The sequence below is a fragment of the Mixophyes fleayi genome, chromosome 11 (assembly GCF_038048845.1).
Source record: "Mixophyes fleayi isolate aMixFle1 chromosome 11, aMixFle1.hap1, whole genome shotgun sequence".
Taxonomy (NCBI): Eukaryota; Metazoa; Chordata; class Amphibia; order Anura; family Limnodynastidae; genus Mixophyes; species Mixophyes fleayi.
In genome coordinates, this window is record NC_134412.1 from 31,127,927 (window position 1) to 31,144,338 (window position 16,412).

The following is a 16,412-nucleotide window of genomic DNA, read 5'->3' on the forward strand; positions in this document are numbered from 1 at the left end:
AAACTTTAATGTGACTTTTGTTGGACGCATTTTAGGTCTGCGGTTTTGACGTAAAATGCGTCCACCTGACTCCCCATGGTCTTATTGAGGACTTTAAATGACAAGTTATATATGAAGTATACATAGGACTTTGTGAATGCTTTTTTATGTTTTTTTTAAAATGTTTTTAAATTTTTATTTTATGTTAATTATTTGTCTATTTTATTTTATATTGTGGGTCATGTAAAGGCAGTGCAGGACGGTGCATCAAGTTACAATTTCACTTTAAAATATGATGAATGTCTTGATAATTGTAATCAATTGTGATGTACAATTACTACCTCTCTTATGAACTAATGTTTATGGTATTAAGTTATAGTTAGTATTATAGGTTATATATATTCACTTCAATGTTCTAACATCAGTTGTACACTTATGTTTGCTATTTAAGCTGGTCTCCCATCACTTGTTTGTGTAATGTCTTGAGAAATGGAGGCATTGCTCCAAAATTTTACTTTTATATCAATAAGTATGTGAAATGTATTTATACCTAAATTGGAGTGCCGCTCATACTTTGTTTGTGTGGATACTATGGGCCTGATTCATTAAGAAAAGTATAGCAAAAAATATGAGTAACTTTGCACCTTGGCAAAACTATGCTGCATTGGAGTGGAGGTAAATTTAAAATGTGATGTCAGATTTATAGTTGGGGTAAGGAATGTCCTAGATTAACTTAAATTTCAGTGTAAAAATATAGCTATCAAGTATTTGTGTGCTACATGAAAAACCGACAGTATTTAACTTGGGAAAAATAATAAACTAATGTGCAGCCCTTGCATTGTAACATGGTTTTGTCCAAGAAAAAAACTTGCTCCTTTTTTTGCCTTACTTTCCTTAATGAATCAGGCCCTATATTTTCAGTATAACTTTGCTGATATTGTGCGTGACCAATACATACATTTGATATGAAAGGAAATATACATCCTGCTGAAGACAGGGTGATTTCTGTCTTTTTAAATAAATATAGTAAATGATCAATGACATACAGAACATTCATTCTCAATCGTTATTTATTAATATAAATACAATCTTATGAATTCATTGCTCTTCTTAGTTATTGCTTCTATCATGCATTATACATTAGTAACAGATAACAGATCTATATAAATAGCTGTTAATGATGATGATCCGCCCAGTGGCCAGACTATCACAATGAATCATTGAATACATGTTTGGCATTAACAGGCAATAACTTTTAAATTAACCACATGTGGAAATACCCAAGATTTTTTTCTTAGTCTTATGATTCTTTAACGTCTTAAAGCCGATGCTACCAAGTCAAGCTCGAAACTATGATTTACATGTCCCCCTCAAAGCTCTAAGTCTGCCAACACATTTTAAAAGTGCCTCTTCAATTCAACATGGGTTTTCCAAGGTTCAAAATGGCATCTTCTAGCTGGATTTACTTCTTTACTTCTAAATCAGACCATATGTATTTAACAAAATAAAATGGGTTCTTTTATGACCCTGTTTGCTCAATCCAGCTTCCTCCAGACCCTGAGAGCATATCGTAGTTTGAAGCTTGGTAGCTGAGTCCAGCTATAAGCACAGAGAGTGTAACTGTGTCTCTTCATTGATTGCAGGAAGGAGGGCTGTGGGAAGCAGAGCCAGATTATCCACTAAGCAGCCTAGGTTTCCACCTAGGGCTCTGTTGGCACTGAGGGTTCTGGATTACCCTTTCCCTTCTCCTGCGACTTCCTATTGCTTTCAAACGTTGCTGCACTGCCAGCTCTGCTGTGCAGTAGAAAGTCAGCCATGCAACTAGCAATGTTGCTTCACTTCAGTTGTTAAGGGCAGGAGATTGAGCTACCATGTTATTAATGACATCAACATCGGCCTTATGAGACAGGCGCAGGCACGCGATCCCTGCCTCATGATGCTGTCTGTGTTATGATTGGTGGTTTAGCAACGAGCTGCTGCTGAACTACCAATCACAGCAGAGCAACCTTCTTAGAGAGAGTGCTGAGCTAAGGTGCATCACTCTTTCCAAACTCAAATATAAATAAAAGGACAACAAGGGTAAGTGAATAGAGTGGTAAGGTGGTAAGGTGCAGGGGAATATCACGACAAAGGCATTTTGGCAGGGAGGATCAGAGGAGGCTCAAAAAATCACTACCTAACCTGGGGCCCCATGGGGTCTTAATCTGGATCTGGTGTGAGGTGTAGAGAGACAAGCTATAGCCCAGGAGAGAGACGAAGAATTGCGCCGCCAAGACATTAATCTCACCTCGCCTCAATGGAAGACTGGAAAGCCCTACATGTACTATATCCCATTTTTGCTGAACACTATGTTTTGTGCTCAGGAATTTAGATTGTAAACTAGTCCTGCAGTTCTGGACTACTCCCCACCACATTGCAATGGATTCTATTCCAGCACTGATAGTGGGGGAGAGGAGGCACAAATAGCACTGTGTTAGTATCTAACACAGACACTAAAGTTAGTGTTACTTTCCTTAATGAATCAGGCCCATAATGTGCAGAACTTTGTCTGCACATTATGGGCCTGATTCATTAAGGAAAGTAAAAGAAATAAAGGAGTAAATTTGCTCTTGGACAAACCATGTTACAGTGGAAGGGGTGCAAATTAGTTTATTATTTTGCACATAAGGAAAATACTGGCTGCTTATTCATGTGGCACACAACTATTTGATAGTTTTATTTTTACACAGAAATTTAAAGTTGATCTAGGACATACCCTTCCCCAATTATAAATCTGCCCCCAAATTTTAAATTTACATCCCCCTCTAATGCAACATGGTTTTGCCAAGGTGCAAATTTACTCTTTTTTTTTGCTTTGCTCTCTTTAATGAATCAGGCCCTATCTCCGATCGCTTTTTCAAATATCCCTAGAAGACGAGGACCCTTTGTAGCAATGGTGATGGTAAGTACTCTTAATCTTCAAGGTTGTTTTGCAGGACCACCCACAGTAATGCTAGATGTGAAGAGGATGGCTGGTGAGTTAAAATACATTTGTGAATGGCCATATATATTATCTGATTCTATAGAGCTGCCTAATATGTTAGTGCTATATAAACAGGGGTGGGCTGGGCTGGGGGGCAAGGGGGCATTTGCCCCCCGGGTCAGTCCCAGAGTGGGCTACCTTGGGCTGGGTCACCTGCAATTTTTTCCTTTACAATGTTTCTAATAGGCTGCTGAGTCAAGTCTTTCCCCCCCAGGCTAAAATTTGCCAGCCCTCCCCTGTATATAGATAAAGGATAATAGTATTAATAATAATAATAATAATAATAATAATAGTAATAACTGTGCATTTCTTTATCATAATGCTAGAATATAGCATCATGATTACATTATCTGGATACCCGCGGATTTCTAATTGTTTCTGCAAAAAGCCAGAGTATCGTCCCATTTATAACATTACAATGCCACTACTTACACTTCCATTAAAAATGATTCATGAATTTCCGGAGACCATTAATTAATTATTATTATTATAATAGCGGCAATATAAAAGTGCCTTACAACTCTATTCATTAATATTGATTTTTCTCATATGCAGTTAACCAATTAGTTGTAAAACACCCTGCAACATAAACAACAGATTTGCATGGCAACAAAGGATCAGTCAGTGAGGCGCACTTCATCTGATGGAATAAAGAGCTTCAAACACACAAAAGGGACAAACATAATAAAGGCCGTGTTCTCCTACTCTCATAATTAATTTGAAACATAAATTAAGCTAAACTGATTATACACACACATATATATATATATATATATTACAAAGGGGCTGATCCTAAACGGACTGTTTGAATTGTCAAGCGATGGTTCTACTGCCAGCCCACATAACTAGGCACAGACTAATTTTACAAGGAATGGGCATCCTGTCCCAGACGGGCCTCAATGACACGATTCATCATTCATTTTGGCCCAGCCCCCAGCGACACATTTGGCCGCTGGGGCGAAGTCAAAATGACACGATTCGCCATGCCCCGCCTCCTTCCACTCTCCCACCACACCCCTCTTCAGGGATCCCTCAAAGTAGGTAAGTATGTATTAGTTATTCTAAAAACAATGGGCCTGATTCATTAAGGGAAATAAGGCAACAAAGGGGTAAACCATGTTTCAATGCAAGGGATGCAAGTTAGTTTATTATTTTGCACATAAGTTAAATACTGGCTGTTTTTTTTATGTAGCACACAAAAGCTTGATAGCTTTTTTTTACACTGAAATTTAAAGTTGATCTAGGACAGGCCCTACCCGTACTATAAATCTTCTATCACATTTTAAATTTACCTCCCCCTCTAGTGCAACATGGTTTTGCCAAAGTACAAAGTTTTTTTTGCTTCACTTTCCGTAACGAATAAATTTAGCACAACTCTACTTGCCAATTAAGAATGGGTACTCAAATATATGAGAGATGCCAAATAAACCAGTGGTAATCTATTTCCCGAAGCTTCTAACTGCAGTAATAATAGTGTCGGAGTACACACCAATGTCATTCTCTGCTGCTAGGCTCTTAAAGGATGGCATTTACTTCAAGTCATTTTTCTGAACAGTCGAGATGAAGAATATATCGGGTTCCTCAGGATTCGGATGTTGCTGTAACTGTTGTCGGGGTTTGAAGCTTTGGGAAAAAGTACCCAAGCCAGATAAACATTTTTACCATGAAAAGTACTGTTCCAATCGAGTCCTTTACTCATAATTAATAGACAACAGCAAAAAGTAAGGCATCAGCTTTTCATATGAATAATGTAAATATGTAGATGAATTAGGTGCTGAATCAGTGCTGTATTTATATCTATAGAGCACACCATCTTTAGTGTTCTAAGCTCCATCCAATCCACAAGCCAAACCTTCTACTGAGGTATTTCATTATTACCTAGGTTTCACTATCTCGCATTGCCAGTCCTGATACTGAGCAGAATATATAATCGCTTCTGACCACAATTAATCCCTATCTCAGAAAAACTCATAAAATGTGCCTTTTTTTATTCTCTTAATTCATTTTTCTTTGTTGGTGAAAGAAGTAAAGTTTGACATAAGCAGTGTGGAGGAAACGAGCACTGCCAAAATATCAGACACCTCCATAACAGGTACTTAGCCTAATGCTACATTTGGCCCTTTGCTGAATGAAAATAGGCATATATATGTTACTGAGCCATTCAAGAAAAATAAAGTAAATGTAATATATTTCTCCTTGGATAGTTCATTGTTACATGCTGGTATGGACAACTAAATTGGGGACCAAGACTGAACCATTATGCATGGAAATGAATGAACTATTCAAAGCAATACAAATGTTGGTGGCTAGTATGCTTTGCAGATCCCCATACTGGTGGCAAGTATAGACATAACAGATCCATACTGGTGGATCTTATCAGGGGAGTGCTGGCAAATTTTAGCCCGGGGGGCAAGACTCAGCAGCATTTTGAAGGAAAAAAAATGCATGAGGCCCAGTGACCCAGCACACTATGGGACTGGCCCAGGGGGCAGATGGCCCCCAGACCAGCCTACCACTGGCATTTATCCACATAACAGCGCAAAACACTCGTGGCTTATATACCCAGCAAAGCAACATAATGTGGCTAGTATTAAAAGCAGAGCAATATGAAAATTACACACAGCAAAGGCCTCATTCTTGTGCCCAACATACAAAGAAATGTCCTATACTTGTGGCTAAGGTACACAAGAAAGAATGGAGCTCTGCTGTATGTGTCTGCCTCTAATTTGGGGCGTAGCTATGCAATTTTTGGACTCCATACAGTACAAAAATTGCACAGCAGCGGCAGACACATGCAGAAGAGTCACTTGCTAGCAGCAACTAAATGAAGGAAATCTTATTATGGGCACAGTATAAAAAGCAAAGCCCCTTCTGTTGGCAAGTATGCAAGATAGAGCCCATTATGGTGAAGAGTACACAACAGAGTCCACCCTGGTGCTAGTATACATAGCGGGGGTCCCATACTAATATCAAGCATACACAGCAGAACTATCTCTGGTGGCGAGTATACAAAGCAGAATGCCATACTGGTGAAAGGTATACACTGCAGAACCCAATAATTGTAGCAAGTATACACAGAAGAGATCCATTCTGGTGGCTAGTATAGACAGCACAGCAATATACTGGTTGTTTATTTGCCAAACAGGGCAACATAGTATGGCTAGTATTCACAGTAAATACAGTAACTAGAGTCATATATACTCCAGACCCCCTTACTGGTGATTTGCATACACTGTAACCAATGACTGTGTTGCCATGAACCTCTCAGAGCACACTGCCATTGCTACAGGGAGCAGCATCAGTGCACTGGTTACAGTGCTGAGATAGCACTTGTATAGCGAGTTTCAGCCAATCTATATTAAATAGTACATGCAAATGTGCTCTTAAACCAATGACTGCTATGACTAAGGTTGCTTGGTAGCAGAGTGGACTCGACATCTGAGAGCGGTAGTAGTTTGGTGGGATACTGGGGGGATGAGTGCTAATTTGGGCATGGGACACTTGGCTGGTGGCGTCATGTTTAAATAAAGCTATATGGGGACATAGTAGTACTATTTAAGGTGTCAAGAGGGTATATATTCTGCACTTATGGACACGAGTCTGTTATGCTAGCATTTAATATGAAATGCATTGAAACAAAATGTGATGTGCATGTGAGTTTACTTTATGTAAAGAACATTGGGCTATATATAATGAACATTGAACTATTTTATTTTTCACTATACTGTGCTATGCATGGCAAACTAAGAATATAATTCTAACAGCAAATACTAACTATTCACTATTATGGTTGAAATACAATACTATATTTGCCAGGTATTTAGCTTTTGACCCTAACATGCACCTATGTATGTAGCATAACATATATGCGTTTTGTTATACTACACCATGTTATACATTTCTTGCCGTGACACATGTCTACTCTGTGTATGGCGCTAAATTTGCCAATGAAGCATACTTGCCAACTCTCCCGGAATGTCCGAGAGACTCCCGAAATTCAGGTAGATCTCCCGGACTCCCGGGAGAGCAAGCAAATATCCCGCAAACGGCATCTTGCTGTCAAAATAACATGATTTGCAGTGAATCGCGTCATTTTGGCCCCGCTCCCCGCGACAAAAATTGCATTTTTTCACAGGGGCGGGGGCAAAATGACGCAATTCACTGCGCCGCGCCCTTCCCGCCCTCCAACCACGTACCCCTGCCTGGGATCTCCCGGAAAGAAGATTAAAAAGGTTGGCAAGTATGCAATGAAGTTAGTGGGAACTGCTATGTGTAGTCATTCTACTGCCTGAAGTGGCAACTGAAATAGTGCTCAATTATAAACAAGTTATCATAATCATTTGCATTTCATTAGTGAAAACTATAAAAACTATATATTGTTACTATTATTATTATTATTATTATTATTATTATTATTATTACTGTTGTTATTATTCTTATTACAAGCATTTATAAAATGCAGAAAAAGTCTATGCTGTACATTGTGCCCAAAAAAATAGCAATTGATTAAATGAATTCATTTTATTTGGCTGAACCAGAATCAGCTGCCTCCCTTTGCTGTACTATAGTATTCCTCTGGGTCCATTTATTGATTTATGGGCAACACTGTTCTTCTACAGCTAAAATAGCACATGTTACCTTTCAGGACTATCGTACAACAGAAACACTGTACTGTACTGTCCTTGAGCAATCATATTTGAATAAATATGAAAGCTCTCAATATAAGGAAGAACTTTAATGTTTCTTATTTTATTGTGGCATTTAATGATGTATATTGCATTACTTTTATGTACTACCAACAGTTACAATTCTTATACTGTTACCTTATATATCTAGCGTTATTAGATTGTAAGCTCAATTGGGCAGGACATTTTTACCTTCTGTTTTGCATTATTGTATGTTATTTTTGGTATGACGAACCTTTCAATGAACAGCACTGTGTATATTTCGGTGCTTCATTCTAGTAATAATAATAATAATAATAATAATGTATTTAAAAGTAATCAGTCACGTGTAGTACTTTCAGTGATGAGGATGAAGCTGCAACTCAACTACATCTCACTAGTGTACAGGAAATTACTAAAGTTATTTATAAAGTTATAGAAGGAGTTACCTGCAACAGAGTCAGGACAGAGGCCTCAAATCAGGACTGTCCCACTTAAATCGGGACGGTCCGGAGGTATGCTATAACCATATAATAATGAAAACTAGTCAGAAGTTAGTGACAACTTTCGCTTGATGGTGAAAACCAGTGTGAGATTTAAAGTGAAAACTAGAGAGACTTTAGTGAAAACTTGACAGTGATGATAGAAATCAGCGAGAGGTTAGCAACAAAATGATTACGGTTAGCAAGAGGTTAGAATCTTCAGAAACTTTGCCTTGATGTTGAAAGCTAGTGAACATCAAGGACCCATTTTATTAGGATAGTAAAACCAGTGAGAGGTTAGCAACAACTTTAAATGAATTGTACATGAATTTTCTCTAAACTACATTTATTAAGTTACTGGTGTTGGGGTCTGCACTTAAGCACAATTACTACCCACGCACTTATATTACAGCCTTATTAACTTCTAAAGGACTGTTTTGTACCATTTATACAGCGGACTTTTAGGTTGATACTGCCATAATTGTGAGGGGGAAAACTACATTGGGTAAGAGACAAATTTATTATAATTGTGAAAATTACAGCGTAGTTAGCAACAATTTTATTGTAATGGTGAAATCCACAGGCAAAGATGATAGGCTGTAACTACAGTTAGCAAAGTTGATAAAAGGCCGGTCCATCAAGTTACACCTATCTGTTGGCATTCTAGCAATGTGATGAAATGCACTATACTGATATGTACTTTACTTTGATGGGTCGGTAGCAGAGTCTTTTAGGGCTTTCCCCCATTTTAGTCCCACTGCCATGCCCTTCAGTGTCTTAGCAAACTCTGGTCCAATGCCAATTTTGCCCATATAATAAAAATTACAGAATATCATCATCATTTATTTCTATAGCACCACCAATTCTGTAGCGCTGTACAGAGCATATTTATCATTGCCATCAGTCCCTGTCCCATGGAAGCTTACAATCTAAATTCCCTAACACAGAGAGCGACAGACACACTGTCAGCAGCCAATTAACCTACCACTATGTTTTCTGGAGTATGGAGAAGAATACCACAGTGTTGACAGCATACTTGCCAACTCTCCCGGAATGTCCAGGAGACTCCCACATTTTGCGAAAGTCTCCCGGGCTCCCGGGCGAGTGTGGCAATCTCCCGCATCTGGATAATTCTGCCCACTTCCTAGTGAAGTGGGCAGAATTAAGTCCCAAACGCCGAGCTTCCCGGTGAATCGCGGCGTTTGGCCCCGCCCCGGCTGTCAAATGACGCGTTTTGCGTCATCACGTCATGGGGGCGGGTCCAAAATGACGCCATTTTGGAGCCCCGCCCCCCGTTACGCCCACCTCCTCTGCAGGCTCCCGGATTTGACCAACAGGAAGTTGGTAAGTATGGTTGACAGTCACAATTGGATAATGGACAACGCTATAGAGGGGCTTGTCACAAGTCACCCGACTACAAATCTACAGTCATAATATGATAAAGAACAATGCAAAGAGCATAGCTACAACTATAATATGATGGTAACTAACTTGTAGTGATCAACAACTGTAGGGGATACAAAATACATTTGTTACGAATTATTGACAATGGAACATTTCAATAATTGAATGATAAATAATAAAATATAAGTTAGATATAATAAATTGCGACTAGCTGCTAAAGTAAAGTGAAACATAAAACTACAGGGAAGTTAGCGGTAATGTAGTCATCACAGTGAAAAATAGTATTTAAGGAAAAGAACAAGTCACCATATGGGATCGGTGCTTTATATATGGTGCTTTGTGCATTATGCATATATTAAAAAAGAAAACCTGATGTTCTCCATTACTTCCACTGACCTGGAGAGGGTCTGTAAGATATCTCACTATGATAATAGCTAGACTCTGATAGGCTGCATACTGCCCTATGCTCTCTTCTGATCAGCTTTCTCCATATAATTCCCCTGCAGCAGGGGTATAACAATCAGGTTCCTCTATTACCTACAGTCATAATCAATAATTTATTTAGTCATTAGATGTGTAAATGGAGATACTACCTTGGAAGAGCAGGTTGAAACTTGGCAAGGAGAAGCAATTAAAATGCATAAAAAAATCAATATCCGTAGCTTAAAGTATAGATGGCACCATCATCAGCTTCATTACTGAAGAATAGGCAATTGAAGCGCCTACTTGCATGAAAATACATATATTACATTTAAATATTCATTTACAGTATGTAAAAGTGTATTCAAATGTGCAGCATTGTAATGTACTACACGTGTCCATAGAATTGTTCATTGCCCATTGGTGCTTACAATACAGTTTGCTGGTGCCTGGAGCACAAGGAGACTACACAATGTTAAAGTGATATAGCAATGAGATACAAACTGGGTTCTCCGGCAAGTCTTTTAGGGCTAGATTTACTAAACTGCGGGTTTCAAAAAGTGGAGATGTTGTCTATAGCAACCAATCAGATTCTAGCTGTCATTTTGTAGAAAGTACTAAATAAATGAAAGCTAGAATCTGATTGGTTACTATAGGCAACATCCCCACTTTTTCAAACCTTCCGTTTAGTAAATATACCCCTTAGTCCGTTGAAGATTCTGAGCATCCTCAGCTACTGAGCTGGTAGTTTGTAGAACTTCCTTCACAATAACTTGTATTATTAAATAATTGTTGTTTCCATTATTTATTTATTTTCATTCTCAATAAAGTTTGTTGGTAAAAACCTGTTCACAATTTCCTGTATTTACCTTACAAACATTTACACTCAAGGGCATTAAAGCCCTCTTCATACACAGGCCACTTTTGTATAGCAATAAATTAATATACCGTACTTATACAGTAATATCAAATTACTATATGTAGGTATGTTTCTTGTGGGTATTTTTCTGAGTGAGTTTTTTCCATGTGGGTATTTTTCCAAGTGGGTATTTTTCTGTGTGAGCAATTTTCCGTGTGAGCATTTTTCTTGCGGGCATTTATGTCAGTGGGGTTTCAGCCGTGAGCAATTTTTCTGTGGGGATTTTTCATGCTTACCCAATAACATTTTGATGAACATACAATGCTAACACCATTGGAATTTTTAGTTCATCTTTATGGGGCACATTTGATCAAAATCTTGGAGATCATGATGATTGTTTTTACAACAATTTGTTATTAAAAAAAAACACTTATCGTCGCATATGACCAAAAAGATCATAGAGGCAGTGGAACAATATTAAGCCTTATAAACAACACTGCTTTGGAGCAGTAAGAGTTAACTTTCCAATTGTGTGCATGTCTGACCTGGCATCGCCCATGCGCGATGGAACGAAAAGCCCAGATTAGGGTTTCAGTTTTACTAATCTAAAAATTATATATAAATATATCATAAAAATGGATGGAATTTATTTTAACGATGACATAAATATTGGTAACATTATTTACTTTTTAAAACATGCTTTATTCTAAGAATAATTGTTAAATAGGGTCCCCCAAGCAATGGCAGAGGGAAGCCTTCACCGGCGGGATGTACATTTTTGTTGCCAACGGTAGCCCTACCACTGACCAGAACGGGAGATTTTTTCCCCTTTCATAATATTATATCTTAGCTTGGCTGTTGTTTTCAGTTTATTTTTACTGCTAATTTATATATGATCAACAGTGACCAGAGCAGACAACAAAAGTATATCTACTTTATCATTTGATGCAATAGAAACTAAGGGGTATACTTACTAAACCGCGGGTTTGAAAAAGTGGAGATGTTGCCTATAGCAACCAATCAGATTCCAGCTGTCATTTTGTAGAATGCACTAAATAAATGAAAGCTAGAATTTGATTGGTTGCTATAGGCAACAGCTCCACTTTTCCAAACCCGCAGTTTAGTAAATCTAGCCCTAAGAGCACTGTACAGGGACACATGCAGTGTATACATTACACTCACAAAGTAGAGACTGTTTACTTGTCAGGTTGAAATGTAAATCGATAAATAGGGACTAAATTCAATTCAATTCCCTATAGAGTCAAACAAACTCACTTCATTAATAAACTTTCAGGTATGTCATTTACGTGGCAATCTTTTGAGTCAATGCTTTATTCACCAGCAGGACCATCCAACCTGTTTGTGCATCCCAGACAGACAGTTGACATGATCATGTAATGTGTTCTATCATCGTCATGTGATATGCATGACTGATAGATCACAGTCTTCCCTTGATGCACCAGCATAACCCGTCCACCCTCAATGTCTGTATGATATCATGAGATGGGGTGACATGCAGTATGGTGAGTATCCGAGTCTTCAACTCGGAGGATAGGCTCCTGATCGTAGTCAGTTACTGTGGCGCCCCTAAACAATCATGTTCCTCAGGCTGCTGCCTTGTAAGGTGGATATTTGGGCCGGCATTGCTCACTGGACAGTCAGAGTGTGACGCAGGCTTAGAAAGCATACCATCTATAGACCAACTGTTTCTCTCTTCTTGGTGCTCATCAGTGTAGAGTGTAGAGTAAGTTTGTGAACTGTTACACAGGCAGGCTTACTGAACTGAAAAGGGTCAGTTTTGAGAAACTAGTTACAAATACAAAAGCAACAAACTTCATCGCCAGAGGGAAGACTTCTGAGTATGTAATTTACAAGGCAGCCTTGTTAATGGCATATCCAAAGTCTATGCTATTATAATTTAGTAACTTGTTTCAGCGTGTTCAAAGAAATTTAAATAGTGCCAACTTTAAAATGGATGCACTTATGTGTCAGCTGTTTTCTCAGGTCCTAGTGGGCAGTGTAATAACAAATACTTATTTTATGATCATTTACATTTCTGTCGTATACATTAGAGAGGCACTTGCAGCAAATTATAATATTTATTACTATTATGCTTTATTTCTATAGCATTAACATATTCCATTGTGCTGTACAATCACAGAGGACATATCATGATTAACAGTACAGAAAAATCAATGAAAGAAGATGAGAAGATCTTGTTTACTAATAAGTCAGCTAACTGTGGTTTAAGATCAGCACTTTCTCCATTAACCCCCAGCACCTACTTTGGTGAACATCAGAAATAGTAATTTGATAAATGCAGCTACTTCCATGGTAACAGCATTTTAGTTAGAAAGGGGAGAACTATACTTTAATAGAAAATAACAACAACAATATAAAGCACTTGCTCTTTTAGTGAAAGTATTGTTTGATGTTTTTAAACTATGTGTACAGTTCTTATATCATTAATATTCACTTAACATTGATAACAAAACAATAGGTCAAAATATAAACAAAAATGAGAATAACATGTTGGTCCTTAAAGAGTGTCCTTAAAACTTAACTAAACTCAAAAATTTGAACCACTCAGTTTCAATGCTCATGTAAGAGGCGTCCATTCATAAATATTAATCACATTTCTACACGACAAAACCAGTGACCCCAATAGACTGGTGAACGTTTCCGATTACACTGCAATAACCCCAATCCCTCTATTTTATTTTAATGATAGCAGGGCAGGAGTTTGCATCATTCATCTTTAAGAAAAGTGTTCAATCTGTACATCTGTGCATGCGAAAATAAAAAAAAAATAATAGAATTTTATTCTATATTACATTTGTTCTTAAATTTTAGCTTTCACTGCCAGGGAGCTGCCATGATGATGTCTCTCACAGCAAGCAATGTTTGGCTGTATATAGTGAGATCAAAGAAAATTTTATGAGAACAGAAAAGAAGATTTTTAATAAAAAAAAAAAGTCTACTGTAAGATGCACTGCTGTTAAAAGGGCTAAAAGGGCTTTGTACTTATTGATCCGGTCAATGCTGTTGTATGCGAGACAGACATTCATACTATTAATATATGGCAATATGTAATGAGCAACGTCTTCTGCTAGGATACTACTGGAATATAAATTAAGTTTGAGTACACTGTAAATATACTTAAACAACTATTATTAATACTATGTTAAATTGACCTAATACAAAAGTTGGTTAGGTTTATGAAATTCATATATACTTATACTTGCGTGGTATTAAGGTCAGCTAAAAAAAAAACTGATAGATAGGCAAAGGCAATTCTTTCCATAATAAACGTGTTAGCAATGTGGATGTGTGAATTTTATGGTGATTGCATCCTTTATTTTGTTGCACTGGATAACTATACAGCTTACATCAGTGATCGAATTATCCTTACTTTCCATTCCTTAGGCATCAAATAGGGCCACATTTAATATACAGGCACTTTAGTTTAGGCACATGCATAAGGGAGCACTGTTTAGGGTACAGCATAGGATGAGATTCATAGCAATTTTATTTACTCTTTTTTATTTTTATTGACATAGTCTATATTGGTGTTTAACAACCAACTGTTTTTTTTCTAGTAAAAACTGGATAACAGGGTATGAGCATGTGGTGGGTTCATTTACCAGTTTAAGGTATATTCACTCATAAGGCCTGTACTGAAATCCAAAAATTATGTGTATAGCACTGAATACATTGTAAGAAAATAATTCATATTTGTTTATGGTACTTCATTTTGTATTGCTTGTTCTCTCCCATGCTACAGTGTGATATCATTTTCTGTTGATACAAAGTACAATCACACCCATGTATACCGTGGGGAGCCAGTCAGGTAAACACTTGATAGATCCTAGGGGATTTAACAGTGAGAAGCATACGTGCTAAAGCATGCTTCAAATTTAAAAGCAAACAAGACTTCATTTCATTTTATAATGATCTACACTGATGAGATGAGTTCATCCTTTAAAGAAGAATGTTTTGTGGGTCTATATTATAAATTTGGCAAATCTTAAAACAAGTGAATGTTTAAACAATTCAGTAACCCCCTAAAAACAATAAAGTACATAACATCACCTTATCACCACACATGGACTTGCGAGTGACTGTTTTCTGGTTCTGGACTTATAAAAACACAGTACATAATGACATCTCGTATATGAAGAAATGGTTAAAATCTAATTGCTAATACAATTAGGCGTTTTTTTATGGTGCATCGGAAGCTGCAGCCTATCCGGAGAAATCCTTTAGAAGACCACTTCAAAAACAGTGAATAAACAAAGGATTTCAGAGGTTAAAAATGGTAGAGGGAAGGATAAATGAATGACTAGTGATGAGATAACTGGGATGCTCTGTGCAACACAGACTGAAATGGGAGAAACAAATGAATTGGATGAGAAAAAAAATGTTTGCAGATGCTTCGAATAGACATTAAAAGTCCAGGTGAAATAACAGCACATGCAGTCTGTATGGCATAGAATGGATTAGAATAAGACACAGGACAAAAGAAGGAGGGGGTGGGTAGCTCACCGCTTTCAGCTGGGGCTGCCAAGGCCTTTTCGGGGTTGAAATACGACATGGAAACCACCAGAATAAACAGGGGGTCCAGTCTCAGCATCTTAGGGGGACAAAATCCGTGGTCCTGGATAGATCAGACTCTGCTACAGCACGAGATAAAAAATAAAGCACAAACAGAATACAATGCACATTATGAATGCAGATAGCATGCAAGCACATATCCAGTACAACATAAGCTAACATAAAATACTGTGCTTCCTGCGTAATGAAAATCCCCAGCACACTAAAGGACACAGCAGAGCAATGCGGTGTATGCGTGGATGTGTTTGTCTGTATAAATTATGTCAGTGTCCCTATTGTGGCTGCCTGGAAATATCATCATCGCAAATAGAAAAGAGAGAGTAAAAGGGCCATTGAATTGTCCCAGTCTTACCTGCTTCCCCATTGGTATGATGGCATTGCAGAATGCAGGGCTTTGGGTCTCATGATAAAAAAACAATACTCCGCTTGTCTGAAGAATAAAAATATACACACAAAATGGTCAAGTAAAAAAAAAAGCAAAAAACCCAACCACCTTTTTTTGGGGGGGACGCAGACAGAAAATGTTGTTAAGAATGATGTTATTTAGTAGTATTATTTTTGTCTGCTATTAGGTATACCAAAAAAATACACACAATCATAGAAACATGGATATAGCAATATATGCATGTATATGTGTATGACTACAAAAAGAATAAATAGTGCAAATGATGTATTAAATAAATATAATGAAGCTGAGATTGATATTTTCTGCTCTGTATGTTGCAAGGGCCCCCTTCTATGTGATGGATAAGAGATCCTCCTTTTGTCCCGCCTACCTGTCTTTATATATAGAGGAAGCGATTGGCTGTCAGCGCTGTCTTTTAAGGTCTCTAGTAAAAGAGCTGCCGTAAAGGGGAGGGAGAAGGGTGTCGTCATGGAGACCTTCATGGCAGCATCCTCAGCAGCAGCAGCAGCAGCACTAACTGGGAAACTGCAGGAGAAGGGCTGAAGATAATTTGGTGGAAAGG

General features: G+C 37.8%; 1 protein-coding gene across 2 annotated transcripts in view; it reads right to left on the reverse strand.

The window, feature by feature from the left end:
• Window positions 1–15,995, reverse strand: part of LMTK3 (lemur tyrosine kinase 3) — a 61,206-nt gene extending 45,211 nt beyond the window's left edge. Inside the window, exons 1-2 of one of the 2 annotated variants that reach the window (XM_075191389.1) lie at window positions 15,797–15,995; window positions 15,376–15,503 (exon numbers count right to left, since the gene is read on the reverse strand). In XM_075191389.1, the coding sequence (XP_075047490.1) occupies window positions 15,376–15,463 (88 nt within the window). In that variant the 5' untranslated portion in view covers window positions 15,464–15,503; window positions 15,797–15,995. Of the gene's footprint in view, window positions 1–15,375; window positions 15,507–15,796 lie in introns of both variants that reach the window. The other variant, XM_075191388.1, reaches the window with a different exon arrangement.
• Window positions 15,996–16,412: the final 417 nt, after the last annotated feature.